The following is an 18283-nucleotide window of genomic DNA, read 5'->3' as shown; positions in this document are numbered from 1 at the left end:
CTTTTATTGCACACAAACTCTGGAGCTGCATTCAGCTAAATATGAATATGTCAGTAAATTGGATAAATGGTTGTATTCTAGAAAGAGTAAGCTTTTAAACGATACACATAACACACCCAGGTGGAAAATCGTTTGCCAATATTCCTCATAGTGCCCATATGGGCCTATAATATCGGCCAATCACTATATTGTTCGGGCCTTATTAAAACTTTCTATTTCAATGCTCCATACTGAACACTACAAAGCACTGTAGACCTCTTCATATCTTTGTCTTTCTACTGGAGGAACCACATTAGGGACCGCCGCCGCTGGCACTGGGCCAATCAGCTGGATCCGATTTATGAGCCGCAAGTGGCGTTAAGAGCTTTTCCAGGCCTGCAGTGAGAGCCGGGTTAGCGTGCTACGAGGCCTGAACCGTTCCCCTGGTGAAAGAAGAAACTCTGCCTCTGGGTTATAGGGGGCAGAGCGAAAGAAAGGGGCCAAACTCGGGGCCAGCATTCCACACGGCTCCAAAAATAGCACAGCGTACAGTGGAAGAGTGAAAACAAGACTAAAACTGTAAAAAATCTACAAGAGTTAAAAATGACTTGATTTCCACATATTCTTCTTTGTTTAAGAAGTTGAAACATATCAACAATATATTTAGTGGACATGTCAAGGTGTTTTGACCAGTTCCAATGTATTAGATTTTATTATTTTTTTCTTTTCTGATTCTGTCCACAGAAATGTCTTCTAGAAATTGAAAAATAAATAAATAAAAGAATGGATACATAAATAGCAAGGTTAACACAGAGGCACACGGACAACACATTCATTCACCCGGAGAACCCGGAGAGAACCCATGGTAACAGGGGGACTCCACCCAGAGAGATCATGTGATTTCTCTTTATTGGGAGGCAGTTATTGGGAACAGATGCCCGAGCCACCTCAGCTGGCTCCTCTCGACGTGGAGGAGCAGCGGCTCTACTCCGAGCTCCCCCCGTGTGGCCGAGCTCCTCACCTTATCTCTAAGGGAGCGTCCAGCCACCCGGCGGAGGAAACTCATTTCGACCGCTTGTATCCGCGATCTTGTTCTTTCGGTCACTACCCAAAGCTCATGACCATAGGTGAGGGTAGGAACGTAGACCGACCGGTAAATAGAGAGCTTTGCCTTTCGGCTCAGCTCCCTCTTCACCACAACGGTCCGATGCAGCGACTGCATCACTGCAGCCGCTGCACCGATCCGCCTGTCGATCTCACGCTCCATCCTTCCCTCACTCGTGAACAAGACCCCGAGATACTTGAACTCCTCCACTTGGGGCAAGGACACCCCACCCACCTGAAGAGGGCAAGCCACCTTTTTCCTTTTTTTGGATTATATTCACTACGGACAATTGTTTGAAGTCGGAATTAAACAACATTTTCTTTGTGAATAGTTGTGATCTGAGGGGGCCTGTCCGAGTGGTGAGTGTGTATACACTGCCTGTCCAAAAAAAGTCGCCACAGACAAAAAGGGTCACACGCACTAATATTTGCTTCACTTTCACTGTGGCATAGTTACAAGCTTCTGCAATATTCAAATATTTCCCTCCAGTGTTGCATTATTTTTTCACCAGTTGATCTTGTATAGATGATGGAGAGAGTGACCACTGCACAAAGCCTTCTCCATCTCGTCCCAAACACTCACTGGGGTTCAGATTGGTAGTATATTAGTATCTGCTTCTCCTTAGACGTTTTCTCTGCTTCATGCAAATGATTTGACCCCCCTCATACACACTGAAATCTTGTCCATAACCACGGAATTTGTCTTTCTGCATAGCAGTGTTTCCCCCAGCCCTATTTAGCGTAGCGGGCCGAGCCCCCTTATCCTGAATCGATCAAAAGCCGCAAAACTGCCCTCATTTTTCTGCTGTGCGGCCGATACCTTAAAAATCAATCTAATTTTATCAAATTAAGCCTGGGATTGTTAATATAATACCAGAAATTCCGTCTTAACTGATAAGGTCGGGCGCTAATCAGTTTATCACCTCCTCTTGTCAACACAATTAGACTGTACACTGTACGTCGTTGACGCTGACACGTGGTCGCGAAGTGGCTTGCACGGTTCCACCCACAAGGCCGAAGGTTCACAAGTCCGAAGGTTCACTAGTCCGAAGGTTCACTAGTCCGAAGGTTCACTAGTCCGAAGGTTCACAAGTCCGAAGGTTCACAAGTCCGAAGGTTCTCAAGTCCGAAGGTTCACTAGTCCGAAGGTTCACTAGTCCGAAGGTTCACTAGTCCAATAGTCGCATTCTCTAAAGTGTGCGTGCTGCTGCTCACCGATGTGGATGATGGAGTCTGCTCTTGCCGTGATGTTGCACCGCAATATCCACAGCGCGGCAAACACCGGAATCAGCGTTTCCATCTCTGGAAATTCTCGGGCTCAGCGGAGGCAGGCGGCACGGTGAGCACGGGGAAAGCGCGGCGGGAGGCGGGGAGAGGACGCAAGGAGAGCCCGGTGTGAGTCCGCTGCACTGGAGGAGAGATCCTGAACCTTTGGACTTGTTAACCTTCGGACTTGTGAATCTTTGGACTTGTGAATCTTCGGACTTGTGAATCTTCGGACTTGTGAACCTTCGGACTTTTGTGAACCTTCAGACTTGTGAACCATCGGACTTGTGAACCTTCGGACTTGTGAACCTTCGGACTTGTGTATCTTCGGACATGTGAACCATCGGACTTGTGAACCTTCGGACTTGTGAACCTTCGGACTTGTGAACCTTCGGACTTGTGTATCTTCGGACATGTGAACCATCGGACTTGTGAACCTTCGGACTTGTGAACCTTCGGACTTGTGAACCTTCGGACTTGTGGGCAGCCACCGCTTGCACAGTGATGCAATCAGTCAAAAGGCCTACCGCGAAGAGGAAACAACTTGAGGAGAAAGCTAAGCGAGAAAAAGCTGCAACTGCTCTCAACAGTGTTAAAACAGACCTTAGGAACCGGATGTCCCAGAAAAAATGTAATGATTATATTTTGCTGACCATTGAGGGGCCTGAACCAGATAAGTTTGACTATGACAAAGCTGTTGATGTTTGGGCTCAAAAGAGAAACAGAAGAATTGAAATATAAATACCTTTTATTGACTTGTTGCACTACCCATCACAAATATAGCATGTAAATAAATACATTGTTGTTGATAAAGTTAATATATATATATTATATTATTCTTTATTTGTTTGTGTGCCTCTTTTAAGGAGTAGCGATGTGCCCTTTTTGTTGAGAGGTTTGCCCTTTTTTTTTTTAAATCCCACTACGCCCTTCTGAAATCCTGGGGGGAACACTGCATAGTTCCACTCACTGCATCAATTGGGTTTAAATACAGTGTTGCAGCTGAAAGATCATCACCTGTTGCAGTTATCCAGCAGGAGACTTGGATCAACTGTATTTTTTTATTTTTTTGGACAGGCAATGTGTCCATTTTGATGCTTGATTTCTTTTGTTCACTTCAGTTAGGACTTAGCACATGAACTGCTACCACAACATTGCCTCTATTCTCTCATCGGCTGCTGTAAAGTGATAATGGCTGTATCCGTGTTTACTGGACTCAAATTGACATGTAAATTAGTCATGAAAAGAGGTGTTTATTGATTACAGCAATGCACACACATTAATGAGGCTCACAGCAGGCTCGTAAATTCACTTCACTAGTTTAAGTCTTTCAAAAAGAATGTTGTGAAACAAACTTTCAGCCTTTAAAATTCACTGTTAAGAGTCAGAATAACAGTAAACTCCACCTTAATAAACCCAATTTAAAATGAATAGAGCCTGATACACTTTTTATAATCAGCTGCCCATAATCTATATCTTATTACATTACTAAATATGTTGACAGTTACAGTGGGTACGGAATGTATTCAGACCCCTTTTAAATATCACTCTTTGTTTCATAGCAGCCATTTGCCAAAAAAAAAAAAAAAAAAAAATCTATTTCTCATTAATGTACACTCAGCAACCCATTTTGACAACTTTATTAAAAAAGAAAAACTGAAATCACATGGTCATAAGTATTCTGACCCTTTGCTGTGACACATTTTTTCTATCATATATTTTACTCACATGCTGTCCATTTCAAGGTTCTACTCCTTCATTACAGTCCAACTGTGTTTAATTAAACTGATGGAACGTGATTAGGAAAGGCACACACCTGTCTCTATAAGACCTTACAGCTCACAGGGCAGGTCAGAGCAAATGAGGGGTCATGAGGTCGAAGGACCAATGAGCTCATTGGTCCCTTCGACCTCATGACTCTAAATTCAGAGACAGAATTGTGGCGAGGCACAGGTCTGGCCAAGGTTGCAAAATAATTTCTGCTGCACTCAAGGCTCCTAAGAGCACAGTGGCCTCAATAATCCTTAAATGGAAGAAGCCAGAACTAGACCTGGCCATTCAGCCAAACTGAGCAATCGTGGGAGAAGAGCCTTGGTGAATGAGGTAAAGAAGAACCCAAAGATCACTTTGGCTGAGCTCCAGAGATGCAGTAGGGAGATGGAAGAAAGTTCCACAAAGTCAACTATCCACCAGTCGGGGCTTTACGGCAGAGTGGCCCCACGGAAGCCTCTCCTCAGTGCAAGACATATGAAAGCCTGCATAGAGTTTGCCAAAAAACACATGTAGGACTCCCAAACTATGAGGAATAAGATTCTCTGGTCTGATGAGACCAAGATGGAACTTTTTGGCATTAATTCCAAGCGGTACGTGTGGAACCAGGCACTAATCATCACCTGTCCAGTACAACCCATACAGTACCTTATGGTGACAGCATCATGCTATGGGCAAGTACAGAGACATCCTGGAAGAAAACATCTTCCAGCATGCCCAGGACCTGAGACTGGGCTGAAGGTTCACCTTCCAACAAGACCATGACCCTAAGCACACATTAACAAAGAAGTGGCTTAGGAACAACTCTGTGACCCTTCCTGACTGGCCGAGCCAGAGCCCTGACCTAAAGCCAATTGAGCATCTCTGGAGAGACCTGAAAATGGCTGTCCACAAACGTTCACCATCCAACCTGATGGAACTGGAGAGGATCTGCGAGGAAGAATGGCAGAGGATCCAGAAAACCAGGTGTGAAATCTTGTTGCATCATTCCCAAGAAGACTCATCGCTGTACTAGCTCAAAAGGTGCTACTCAGTACTGAGCAAAGGGTCTGAATACTTATGACCATGTGATATTTCAGTTTTTCTTTTTTAATAAATTTGCAAGCATTTCTTAATTTCATTTTTTTTCTGTCAAGATGGGGTGCTGAGTGTAATGATAAATGAAATGAACTTTTTCTTTTTAGCAAATGGCTGCAATGAAACAAATAAAGAAAAATGTAAAGGGGTCTACATACTTTCCGTTCCCACTGTAGATGGGCTATTGGCACCTCCATCTTATCAGCCTGGTGTCGGCCCCAGTCTTTAATGTTACATACAAACTTACACAATGCAAACTTCGTTTGTTTGATTCTTTTGATGAAGTAACATTGTGCATTTGAACTTAGTTATAAATAAATTAACATGGTTTATTCCAAATAACCATTGTTTATTATTGGGTAATTTGAGATGCAAGTACAATTATTAGAATAACTACTACCGTATTTTCCGCACTACAAGCAGCACTTAAAAGTCTTTAACGTCCTCAAAAGCCGTCCATGCGCTTAATAGTCCGGTGCGCTTAATATATGGTTTATTTCTGGTTGTGCTTACTGACCGCGAAGATATTTTGTGTGGTACACGGTGTATAAAGAAGATTTGGGACACGAGACGCTGATGCGCGACTAGATTTACAGTACTCCAGAACCGGAAGTCCCAACAACATGTGTGCAAAGCATTCTGGGAACAGTAGTCTTCTGCTACACGCGGCGCACACAAAACTTTGTCAAAACGTAAACAACATTTTCAGTCAGGCACAACGCAGACACCTACCGGTAATTAAAGGACCCCAAGAAACTTGGCCCAAGATGGCTCCTGCCAAGAGACCATTGGATTTGTTATATTATGGCAAGAAATGCGCTTAGGGGCTAAATTATCAGTCAACTGTGGTCAGAGGATGGAAGGCCGGAATCATCACTGAACTGCCGCGTGGATCCGAGATGCGGCATCACACTGACCAAAGAGATTTTAGCACGGAGCACTATCTGCGTTTTGGCTGCTTTTACCATTATGCGCCCCAGCAGACATTAAACCGGGACACAAGGGACAAAGTCTGTGCGAAACCAGGACAAATGCACCGGGACACGGGAAGTAAACAATTGGGGCTGTCCCAGGTAAATCGGGACGTCTGGTCATAGCTATGCGGGATGTACTTCAGCTGCATTTGAAGGATTTGATGACGAGGAATGAACTGAAAAAGTGAGTGTATTGTGTTGTATTTTACGTGTTGCAACTGAACGAGGCTGGGAGTTGTTGTGAATATGCTAACGTATCTTTTAGCGGTAGCAGAGTGTGTTCTGTGTTTGTATTTTACGTGTTTACAAGTTATCTTGACTGAAATTGATTTGGATATGCTAACGTGTTTGTTAGCAATAGCAGAGTGTGTTTTGATGTTGAACAATGTTGATCTGGATGAGTTGAACGGTTTAATAAAGCTCAACTGACTCTGACTTATCCGTCTGTTTTGTTTATCTTATGCACTTTATAGTCCGGTGCGCTTTATGTATGGACCAGTACACATGGTACACAGATAGCTGATGGTGCGCTTAATAATCCGGTGCGCCTTTTCGTGCGCAAAATACGGTACTTCTTAAAATTGTACTGTTTGGAGTCGTTTTCAGACACCATACTTTAACTCCTATTGAGTAATGCATTCAGCAGTACTCTTGAGAGTTATGGTTCCTATTTCCGCTGTGAGTACGTCTACAAAGTGACAAAAGTTTTATGTTGGCATTAGTGAATCCTTCAGTTATGATTGACTTTTCCTTACTTTTGTGGGTACTGTATATCCTTTGAAAATACCAAATGTTTTGCAATTATATTTTATCCTTCTAATTCATCTACCTACCTCGGGAATTGGATATGAAAGCTGAAAATAAAGAAATACATCAATAAAATGGATACATAAATTCATGAAAAAACTGTGAAATTATTACTAGACTAGAAATAATAATGTGCTGAAATCCAACACCCTCCAGGGACGAACAGCCTGTGTTCTCGTAACTAGATCCAAATTCTGGAATGCTTCGGAACTTTCACATTTCTCTTTCTTCTCTCTCTTTCTCTTTTCTCTATTTTTCTTTCTCTTCTCTCCTCTTTCTCCTTCCCTCTCATCTCTCTTCTTTATCTTTTCTCTTTCTATCCTCTCTTCTCTCTCTTTCTTTCTCTCTGCCTCTCTCTTTCCCTCTTTCTCTTTCTATCCTGTCTCCTATCTTGTTCTTTCTCCCTTCTCTCTGTTCTATCCCCTTCCATCTTTCTATCCTCTCTCCACTCTCGTTTTCTTTCTCTCTACTCTGCTTTGCTCTATCCCATTTCCTCTTTCAATCATCTCTCGTTCTTTCTCCTTCCATCTCTCATCTCTCTCCTCCTCTTTTTCTCTTTCTCTCTCCTCTTCTCTCTTCTCTCTCTGCTCTATCTACGTCCCACTTCTCATTCTCTCTACCTTTCTCTATCTCTCGCTCTCTTCTCTTCTCTTCTCTCTCTCTCTCCCTTCTCTCTGTCCCACTTTCTCTCTCATTCTCTCTTTCTCTATCTCTCTGCTCTATCTCCTTCCCATTTTCTCTCTCTCTCTGCTCTATCTCTTTCCCTCTCCTTCTTTCCTTCCCTCTTTCTATCATCTCTCCTCTAGTTTTTTTTTCTCTCTCTCTCTCTCTGCTCTATCACCTTCACACTTTCTCTCTCTTCATCTCTCTTTCTCCCTCTGCTCTCCTCTCTCTCGTTGCCTCTCCCTCTTCTCTCTCGTTGGCAGGTTCCCTCACTCCGGGCCCCTCTGCTGCCATTCTCAGGTTTCCTCCAAAGCCATGTTTTTGCAGTGTGAGCTCAGAAGCGTATGAAATGGGAGTTTTAATAACAACATGGTAGAAGAGGAGAGCACAAAGGATTGTGCTTATTGAAAACCGCGGACTTGAGAATCTTTTGAACTCGCTACTTATGTCAAACAGAGAATAGTTTTAGAAAACACATAATATACTGTCACAGGGTTGTTCATGTGCAGGATACGAATGCGTTGGGTTTCTCAGTTCTGTGTTATTGAGAACTGGTAAAGACAAGTGAAAACTGGAAACAGGTGTTTAGAGTGCTGAGAACTTACAGAAAGCATATTATGGTTTCCTTTGAGTAGTTGTATTCAACTATAACGTACTTGCATCATTATTTTACATTTTGTTTCTTTGTTCTTAAACAGCTGGATAATAGACATGTGAATCTTGATAATGGCAGTATATTGTAGCAAGCAAGCAAGCCTCAGCTGGAATGACGATACAGGATTACTCAAACATGTAGAGCATCAAACACTGTATAGAATGTAGTAGATGTGTTATGTAGATGGTAGTAGGTGGTGAAGTAGGTGTAAAGTGCAATACAAAGGTGCAAAACCCCATCCAATATTCCCCCATAAATAACTGTAAACATGAGCACAACAATGACACATGTTTTTGTAGTAAGCAGTAGCATAAAGGGAATATCAGCACACCACTGTTTATAACATGGTTAAAATACCACTTCTTCAGTCCATATTTGCCCTTTGAAGCTTCCCTGTCCTTCATGCTAATCTCACATACACGCTGTATTTCATGGACCACACTGTGACTAATGCTGGCCCCACAGCGGAGCATAATTGGACCATCTTTGGGCCCCATACAGAGCTTTTGGGTCATTTATATGAGAGTGTTCTGAGTAAGCCGAGGTGAAGAACAATGCCAGAGTTTAATCCATTTTTAAATGTAAAGGATGACGTTTACTTGCTACAACGATAGATTAAAAAAATATTCTTCTCTGGAATGTGGCTTTTGTGAATTGTAGGCAACCGCCGTACAATGCTCACCCAACATTAGTAACGTGTAACACCCTGGGTAACACACTTAAAGATAAAGTATACGTTGTTTTATCTTTAAATGGAAAATGGTGACATTATTTATGTTTTAAATGTCAAGAATTTCTCTTTACAGTATCCGCCTTATTCCACCCCACCCACTTTTGCTTCCGACAACTCCAGCTTAATTTCCCCAAATACCATTAATATCAATACACAACTGGAGAAAAGTCTTGCTGCTAAAATAGCCAACAAGTCAACACTACGTTTCTCTGGGCGGCTTTAAAACAGCTTTTTAGTCTGTATGGAACTTATCTGTTGTCGAGATCGGCTGTGCTGTGCAAAATCATACAACCAGAATGATAATGTCGACATTTGTGACTACTTCGGGAATAAGCTGATTGGAAGTTTCCTAGCCAGCCAAGAATGCACGCTTCTCCTAATACTTTAGGAAGATGTGAATCTGGACACTGGCATCCAAATCAAAACAAACATGGCTGCTTACGAGGAGAAAACATTGAAGCAGAAAAAATAGCACATGGGGCGGAAAAACTGAAATAATGTAATGTATAGATGATCAATGATATCCTCAGTTTCCCATGTGTGACTGAAATAAACAAACCTGATTGCACGGTTCTGTTTGCGTTTGGCTTTAGACTTAGCAGAGAAGGTGGTGACCAGACAGATGGAGAGAATCAGTCTGTATCCCAGGCAAAGTCGGAAGAACATCCAATATATTAATTTATCTGGTTCACTGCAGCAACCATAGGCCAAACGTTGGTCATATGGCGTACCTATGTTTAGAGATCATTGCAAACCATTCAAAACTGTGATTATCTCCAGTTTACTGTACATTTTCCTTCATTCAAACCTTTGCTCTTTGGAGTGTTCCTCACTGTGGGATTTGCCTGTTTACAGATATACACCTCTTGCTCATGGGGACAAACACGTCGATGTTTAAAACGTTTCACAGAAGCCCCTCATTACAGCTGGTTTCTGACAAATGTTTTTAAGTATTTTAGAATATTTAAAAGAGCACAGATTGTACAGTATTTGGTGAAACGGTGTGTTGTGAGAGCCATGATGGTGACTGCTAGTGTCCCATTCATGCGTGTTTTGCAATTAGGTCTCATGGCCGAGGGACATTGTGAGATAGAGATAAAGTTTAGAATGTGCTATGTTGTTCAGAATTAAGAGACTACTAGCTTTGATCATTGTTAATGCCTTTGTTAACTAATGCCAAAAGATTTCAGACGATGCAATGCAGTCCTTATTTAGTTGTCTCCGATAGTCCCACGTCTTCCCAAGTTCCTCAAACAACTTAAAGGCGGTATGGACGATTTTTCGGCGATTTGAGAAAGCAGGTGGAAGTGCGCATGCGCACTCCCCCTTGTTGACTGATACAACACACATGTGCGTTTGTTTATTAGCGCAACGGAGCGCATCGCATCGCTCGTCTCCCGTAGATTTCAGTCCACTTCTGCGTCAGCTCAAACAGTCTTTCTACGTCTTCATTTTGCCCCGTACACTGAGGGAACTATATTATGATAGATCCATGCGCTTAGGCACGCGGAAACGTGGGGACGAGCCTGACGCGGCTGCAGGTGAGCGATAGGTGCGTTTTATGATTGATACGTGGCAGGACAAATGATTTATCCACGCCACGAGGAAATATGATAACAAATTTGCTGAAAAAAATTGTCCATACCACCTTTAAGTAAACTACTTAAATTTCACAAACCTACCTTCTCGAGCTGATAAAATTAATTGATGAATTGATGATCACTCAAAATGTTGAACATGAATAAAAATGTTATGTCACTTTTTTCTATATTTAAATGACAATAAAACATCAAATGATTATTTATTGGTTTTCAATGATAGAGTTTTGGTTCAAATCTCAGCCATTTTAACCAGATCATGACTGCACTGGAGACTAGTTGTGGCAAACAAATGCTGTAGTACTTGTAAAGACAAAAAAGATGAGATATAAAATGCTTGAGTAGATGCATTTGTACTTTGTGGAAGTTAGACAAAAGTCACCAATCTCTGCATAGTTGTGTAGTTTTAATTTGGCACTTTGTATATATACTTCGATGCATCTTTCTAATTTTTACAAACTTGAAAGTACAGTGGGGATGAAAATAAAATGTATCCTTGTCTTTGCCTTTGGTTAAAAGTCTACACAAAGGTAATGGTTTGTAATAAGGACCACCAGTGTAATGGGTTTTCACTAGCGCAATAATTTTGTGTTATGTTATTTTGGTTTGGGGACATTTGATCTACAGATGATCTGCTATTATGCTGTGGTCATATTCATAAACATATCTAGATTTAACCAATTTTCACTTTTGGAAAAATATATGACTTCAATAAAACGATAGAGACTCCAGATGTTGACTGGTCAGTTCAGAAATGTCTTCCCATTTTTATTCTACTGTTCTTCACAAAAAACTGTCCCTCCAGGGCTATAGACAGTGCTTTAGACAACAAGCTGCAAACAGTCAAGTGAAAGACTTCTTCTATTGTCAGAGCTTTTTTTTTTTTTCCCTCACAAACTTGGCGCTGGACATTGAACCAGTGAAAAGTTGTCATTTCCGAGAGTTATTGTGAGCCCTGTCAGACACTTTCAATATTTCATGTTTTTGTGTCTGGTGCAGGAGCTGTCTGGCCTCTCGTGATCCTTACTGCGTTTGGCTCAAATCTGGAACCTGCTCCACCGTCTCACCTGGATTCAAGTAAGTGTCAAAAGCAACACGTCTGACTTCCTGCTAATGCTGCCTGTATGTAACATGTTTAACGATTAGTGCTTGAGTCGCTCGCCTGCGGTGGGAACAGACGTCATACTGTAGCTTAGGTTCCCATGTCTTTTGCATGAACAGGCCTAAACAGTTTTTTGACTATTTTGATGTTCAAATTTACTGCTGCTAACAAGTTAAGTCCAAACTGTTTTTGTAGCCCAAATCTTAACCATAATAACCCATTTCCTAACCTTAATTATAACTCTAAATTGTTTCTAAATGTCATCACTTCAAATAACACATTTCTGCAGTCACTCACACGAGACACTATCTAGAGCCAATTTTTCTAATCCACAGAAGCAAATATGTGTATCTTGATGTAGAACCTCTAAAAGGTCCCAGGTTTGATACCCAAACTTTGTGGGGCCTTTCTCTGTGGTGTTTGCATGTTCGCCTTATGCCTGGGAGATATCTTATGTTACGTTAGTTTGTCTTATGTTTATTCAAAGTTTAAGTTTTTGTTCATGCTTTATTAAGCATATGTAACCCCATGCAAGAGTGTTCTATTGGAGAAAAAGATTCAGTTGTCATCTGGACATGTTTCGACCAGGGACGTCACTAGATCTTCATCTATTTTGGGGCACAGGCCCCCTTCAATTCAATTCTACATTTTGTTGCATCTTTGTAATTTCCTGTAATTTTGTGGACTTGAGATGAATGAATCCAAATGCCCTAATATAGCCTACAGTAACAGGCTTTTATTTGTAGTCTACTATAACAAATTAACTCTTATTAAATAGCTGTATTTTACACATACAGCTAGGGATGCATACCTAAACCCGCGTTCAGGTTCAAGTCCGGATTCGAATCCAGAGGTTTAGGTTCAGGTCCAGACTCATTAAGTCCGGACCTAAACCATGCCATATTTGCATAATGTTACAACAGCGTAACACAAGCTACTTCGCTAAATTAAGTTGAAGACACTTGAACAAGGACGACTATCAAACACAAGGCTTAACTGCAGATTGAAATAAACTCAACTTGTCTGCTTTATTCACTATTTTTTCAGTAACAGCTTACAACTTACAAATCACAAGCTACTAGCTAAGACTAAACTCAACAACAAGAGCATGTTGATTATTGTTGACAGAGTCAGTCTGGGTCAAGAGTCAAAGCAGCTGTTTCATCTGATACAATGTTTTGCCTTTAGACACATTTCTACTCTTTAATGTTACAGATCCATTGACATCAAAAGTCAGGTAAAAACCTTCAAACAGACAAAACACCAGTGTAAATAATTAAGTCACAGTGTAAAATAACAGAGTTACAAAAACTAGCATAAAAGTCAACTTGAATCACTATAAAGCAATTAACTTAGCAGTATCAAAAGTAGAATATGAAAATATTTTACACAACAAATCAAAATAATACATCATATTAGCAGCATTAAACACCAGACCATATTTAACAACTGTAGAATACAAATACAAAATACTATTACAAAATATAAACGCTTAACAATTAATGAATGCAGCAATTAAGCAATATTACTTTGACTTTACTTTGTATTTACTTAATGCCAAATACATCACACCACAACATAACACTTAAGTTATTTAATTAATATTCACCCGGACCAAAGACCAAGACAAGACCACGCTGACCCCGCCCCTTTAACACGTGACGACGCACGCAGCATATTAACGATCACAACATCGCACATGGAGGCCACAGCTTAAAACAGTTAAAAAAAAGCCAGCGATCTTACCGGCTGTTGCTTCAATGTTCACATGTGGATACACGGTTCACTTCAATGTTCACATGTGGATACACGGTTCACTTCAATGTTCACATGTGGATACACGGTTCACTTCAGTGTTCACATGTGGATACACGGTTCACTTCAGTGTTCACATGTGGATACACGGTTCCGCACAGCTCGACACGTACGAGGCGCTCCTGTCTCTCACGTACGAGGCGCTCCTGTCTCTCACGTACGAGGCGCTCCTGTCTCTCACGTACGAGGCGCTCCTGTCCCTCACGTACGAGGCGCTCCTGTCTCTCACGTACGAGGCGCTCCTGTCCCTCACGTACGAGGCGCTACTGTCCCTCACGTACGAGGCGCTCCTGTCCCTCACGTACGAGGCGCTCCTGTCCCTCACGTACGAGGCGCTCCTGTCCCTCACGTACGAGGCGCTCCTGTCCCTCACGTACGAGGCGCTCCTGTCCCTCACGTACGAGGCGCTCCTGTCCCTCACGTACGAGGCGCTCCTGTCTCTCACGTACGAGGCGCTCCTGTCCCTCACGTACGAGGCGCTCCTGTCTCTCACGTACGAGGCGCTCCTGTCCCTCACGTACGAGGCGCTCCTGTCCCTCACGTACGAGGCGCTCCTGTCTCTCACGTACGAGGCGCTCCTGTCTCTCACGTACGAGGCGCTCCTGTCTCTCACGTACGAGGCGCTCCTGTCCCTCACGTACGAGGCGCTCCTGTCTCTCACGTACGAGGCGCTCCTGTCCCTCACGTACGAGGCGCTACTGTCCCTCACGTACGAGGCGCTCCTGTCCCTCACGTACGAGGCGCTCCTGTCCCTCACGTACAAGGCGCTCCTGTCCCTCACGTACGAGGCGCTCCTGTCTCTCGCAACTTATTTCGTCGGCTTCAACTTATGCCCAGAAGACGTGTGCGTCGCTTATTAGGGTCCCTGTGCGCTATTGACGGCGGCGCATGGCAGTGTTTACGTCTTTTCCAGCGCGAATTTCGCGATCAATGAAAGGTTTAAGATGGTCGAGATTCTAGAACAAAAAGGATATAGTATTTGAGTGCTATATTTGATATGAGTCCAGAACCGAATCACCGGGGTTTTGTTTTTTTTGGACCTGAACCAAAACGTTTTTACAAGTCCAGATCCGGTCGTAGCGGTACGCATCCCTACATACAGCTGATGGTGTCAATTTCCAGTGTCAGTGGTTCCCAGTGGAACCCTTGCCCTCTACTTCTTCCCTTTTCTCTGTCAAAGAAGGGTGCAAGGCATCCAGGTCTGCAGATTTATACTTTTATTGATCTTGAGTCCAGACAATACTAAAGCCTCAAACTTTAGGATGCCTCTCCTCACATGGTATGTTGCTTTTAATTTGTAATCCATGTGAAATATTGACAGAAACGTGTCACGTTTTGCAGCGGTGACCTCAGCTAAACACATGCCGATGCAAAAGTCGAGTGTCTATAGGTTTAGTTTATTCAATTAAAAAAGGCCACCAAAGCTTTTGGTGAGTCTTACGGTGCTGAGTTGCCAGTTTATAAAGCGGAGTCTGAGTGTGTGGATAGGACCCACTCGCGCCCACTGTAGACAGAGCTATGATTTTACCTGCCTTTTGTCTGTAATTTATAACCCAACATAGCTATAGTCTGAGCATGCAGTAGATCATAGTCTACTTTTATACTGGGGCAGGTGCACATGGGAATGCTGAAAAATGCTCATGAACACAATTCGGAAAAACTACTTGGGAACTCGGGTCAAAACTGCTGCGCTGACTTAAACACATGACGTCACCTGCTGTGGAGAGGAATATCATCCGATTTGTCAGTTTATAATTTTTAACATGTGCGCTCTTTGACTGAACGTTACTACTACACGCAACTACCAGTACTACTATGATATTATTTGATTGATCAAATAATTTGAATACAAATCATAGCTAAAGCTCTCCAGATTAGAATTATAGTGAAGTAGCTATTTCTAAAAGAGTTTTACAATGTACTTGCTCCCTATAAATCAGATTTCATTAGTTAAAATGTTCTACGGATACTACCTCATAATATGTCGCACTAATCTAACAACAGATGAACTCATTTATAGCCCGCACTCGCATCACCACGTCTCCTTACAACATGCCTAATAAAACATTCATTTTAGCTCGATGTCTCTTTCCTTTGTAAAATCCCTTTAATTACGAGCACGCCAAGAGACAATCCCTCACAGATTCCTTTTTAATCAAGCGCTCTGGCAGGAGACTCTGCCCGCTAATTCTTCTCCCGCCGACGTGGTGCCAATTACAGGCATCAGCCCCTGCCGCTGCGTGGTCAGTGGGAACGTGTGTGGGCGGACAGGGCTATATAAAGACCAGATTAGTCTGTGTTGCGGTGGACACATTTGTATTTCCATCAATACTGTGCAAAAGGAGGAGTCGAGGTAATCGTTTTCTTACAGGGTTATGTTATGTCCTTGACTACTGTAGTTGTTTTCTATTAAGTGGTATACAGGCCTTGTTTTTCTCTTGAGCTACTCGGATGCTTCTGTATTTAATTTTGTACCACTTTAGACTCTATTCCCTTCAGTTATGTTCTGGTTTAGTTCCGACTTAAATGTCCTGTATTCTGCATTTATCAAGCTTTTTGAAAAATCATTTGTGCAGCTTAGAATTCATTTTTGAAGAACTTTCCTTAAAACATGAACAACAGATCTAGGTAATGTTTAAGTATTTGCAGAAGTCCAAAGTTGTTGCTCACTTGCCTAATCCATCCATAGAATTCTAACTATTCACCATGATGAGTTTATAAGCACTTTTCACCACTTTCAGAGGTCTTATTGACCTTATTCCGCCTCACACAATTTTTTCCTTTCACTTCCGTTGTAATGGCTCTTCCAGTCGAACAGGAACTCCATTCTTTTAAACTGAAAATGAGGTGAAAGTCTCGCCACTAAAACATGATATGAAGTAGATTGATTTGAATAAAATGTCAAGACTTCATGTGACCATTAAGTTAACAATGCCCTGATTCCCTGGGCCTGAAAAACGACTTTTTAGTCTGTGTAGTACCTGTCTGTGTAGAGCCTATGTAAACTATTACAACCGAAAGAAGGATTACGCAGAATGGCGGTGCCTAGACAAACTTCAGGAATTCAGGTGAATTGCAAACAGACACTAGCATTCTAACGGTGCTATATGCATCTCTATAATTAGATGCAGAGAGCACACAGCTGAACTCTACAGTCTCGGCCTCTTAATAGCCTCTGTTTTTTCATAGAACAACTATATGGCAACTGGTGGTTTCAATCCAAAAATTAATTAGAAAATCTTAGAATAATTTGCGGTGTATATATATATATATATGTGCAGTGCTACAGCAGTGAAAATCACAGCTGTAGCACTGCAGCCTCCACTCCTCCCCAGTGCACTTTTTTGCTGTTCTGAAGCTAATCTGGAGTTAGCATGGCGGCGGTGTCAGCATGATGAATATTTTAACACTGTGTATTAAACAGAAATGTTGCAGTGAGTCTAGGGACCCTCACATATCCATCATGCTTATATACGGCAGTGGCAGCACTAAAGTGAAATACATGCTCTGCACTCACTGGCACAATCTGTAACGAGTCGACGCATGTGGTTATTACGAAAAAATAACTAATAATTTTATTCAATACTTCAATTTTAGCTTGACTTTTACTAAAGTACAAATTATTATAAGTCATATAATATCTATGCAGAACTATGCAGGCTTGTTTAAAATCCACAGATAACATTCAAATTTAACTTTATTAAATTTGAAGTTTGAAATACTTGGCAGGACTTTATGATAAGTACATATGAATTAGTCTTAATAAAGCATGAACAAAGACCTAATTTATAATGAACAAATAGTTTATTATTGGTTTTGTATCTACTTAATTAAGTTCTGTTTTTTATGAAGTAGTTAATAAACTTGAATCCTTCTTAAACATTTAGTTTACTGTGAATTGTTTTAGTATTTGACTATAGACTATTAAAAGTGTAGCACACCAAAAACTGTAGAATGGTCTTACTGGTGGTTACATGGGCAAGACCCTTCACTCACAAAAACCTTCTTCTATGCACCCCCTTTATTTGATCATATCTATATTTACTATTATTCATCATTGTATTATGTGGCACCTAATTGCCAAAGCCCATATTATTCACGGACATAAGCAATAAAAAAAAAAATCTGATTCTGAAAACAAAACAAATGTTTATTATCAATCCTATTTATATAGCACTTTTAAAGAACACAAAGATGACTGAAGTGCTTCACAGGAAACTGTATGTCATGGTGTCATTGCTTCACCTAGAATGTTCCACAGTATGTAACTAAACGTATTAATCTCCACTGAGACAAGGCAAGGCAAGGCAAGTTTATTTGTAGAGCACATTTCATACACAAAGTGCTTCACAGCAGGAAAAATGCATTAAAATCACAAAGAAATTACAGAAACAGAAATACAATAAAATTAACTAAATTAAAAATTAAATAAAGAACATCTAGCCACAAAGGGTAACGTGTTTTCGGAGTCCAACTCTTTTTAAATACTTTTTAAATCAGTCCAACTGATTGTACGTACTTTTACACGTCCAACGTGTTTCAGACAAGCTAGCGCCACCACCAGGCCAACTCGTTTAAAAACACCTGTACATACTAAAGTGCCATTCTGTAACATTTCAGGCAGATATATTATATTTATATGTATATTATATATGAATGGTGACAAGCTGGTACCACATTGTAAGACTATTAAGAACGCGTGTTGCAACATCCTCCACCAGAAAAGTTACATAGTGGACC

General features: G+C 41.5%; 1 protein-coding gene across 2 annotated transcripts in view; it reads left to right on the top strand.

Moving 5' to 3' along the window:
* sema6cb (semaphorin 6Cb) overlaps positions 1 to 18283 on the top strand; it is a 289021-nt gene that overhangs the window by 237525 nt on the left and 33213 nt on the right. For both annotated transcript variants that reach the window (XM_072461463.1, XM_072461462.1), the window contains exon 18: positions 11626 to 11703. In XM_072461463.1, the coding sequence (XP_072317564.1) occupies positions 11626 to 11703 (78 nt within the window). The remainder of the gene's footprint in view (positions 1 to 11625; positions 11704 to 18283) is intronic.

The sequence above is a fragment of the Eucyclogobius newberryi genome, unplaced genomic scaffold (genome assembly GCF_026437365.1).
Source record: "Eucyclogobius newberryi isolate DKJ021-1_F unplaced genomic scaffold, fEucNew1.0.hap1 SCAF_3, whole genome shotgun sequence".
Classification (NCBI taxonomy): Eukaryota; Metazoa; Chordata; class Actinopteri; order Gobiiformes; family Gobiidae; genus Eucyclogobius; species Eucyclogobius newberryi.
The sequence above is the reverse complement of the archived record's forward strand: the minus strand, read 5'-3'. Positions and strand labels throughout refer to the sequence as shown.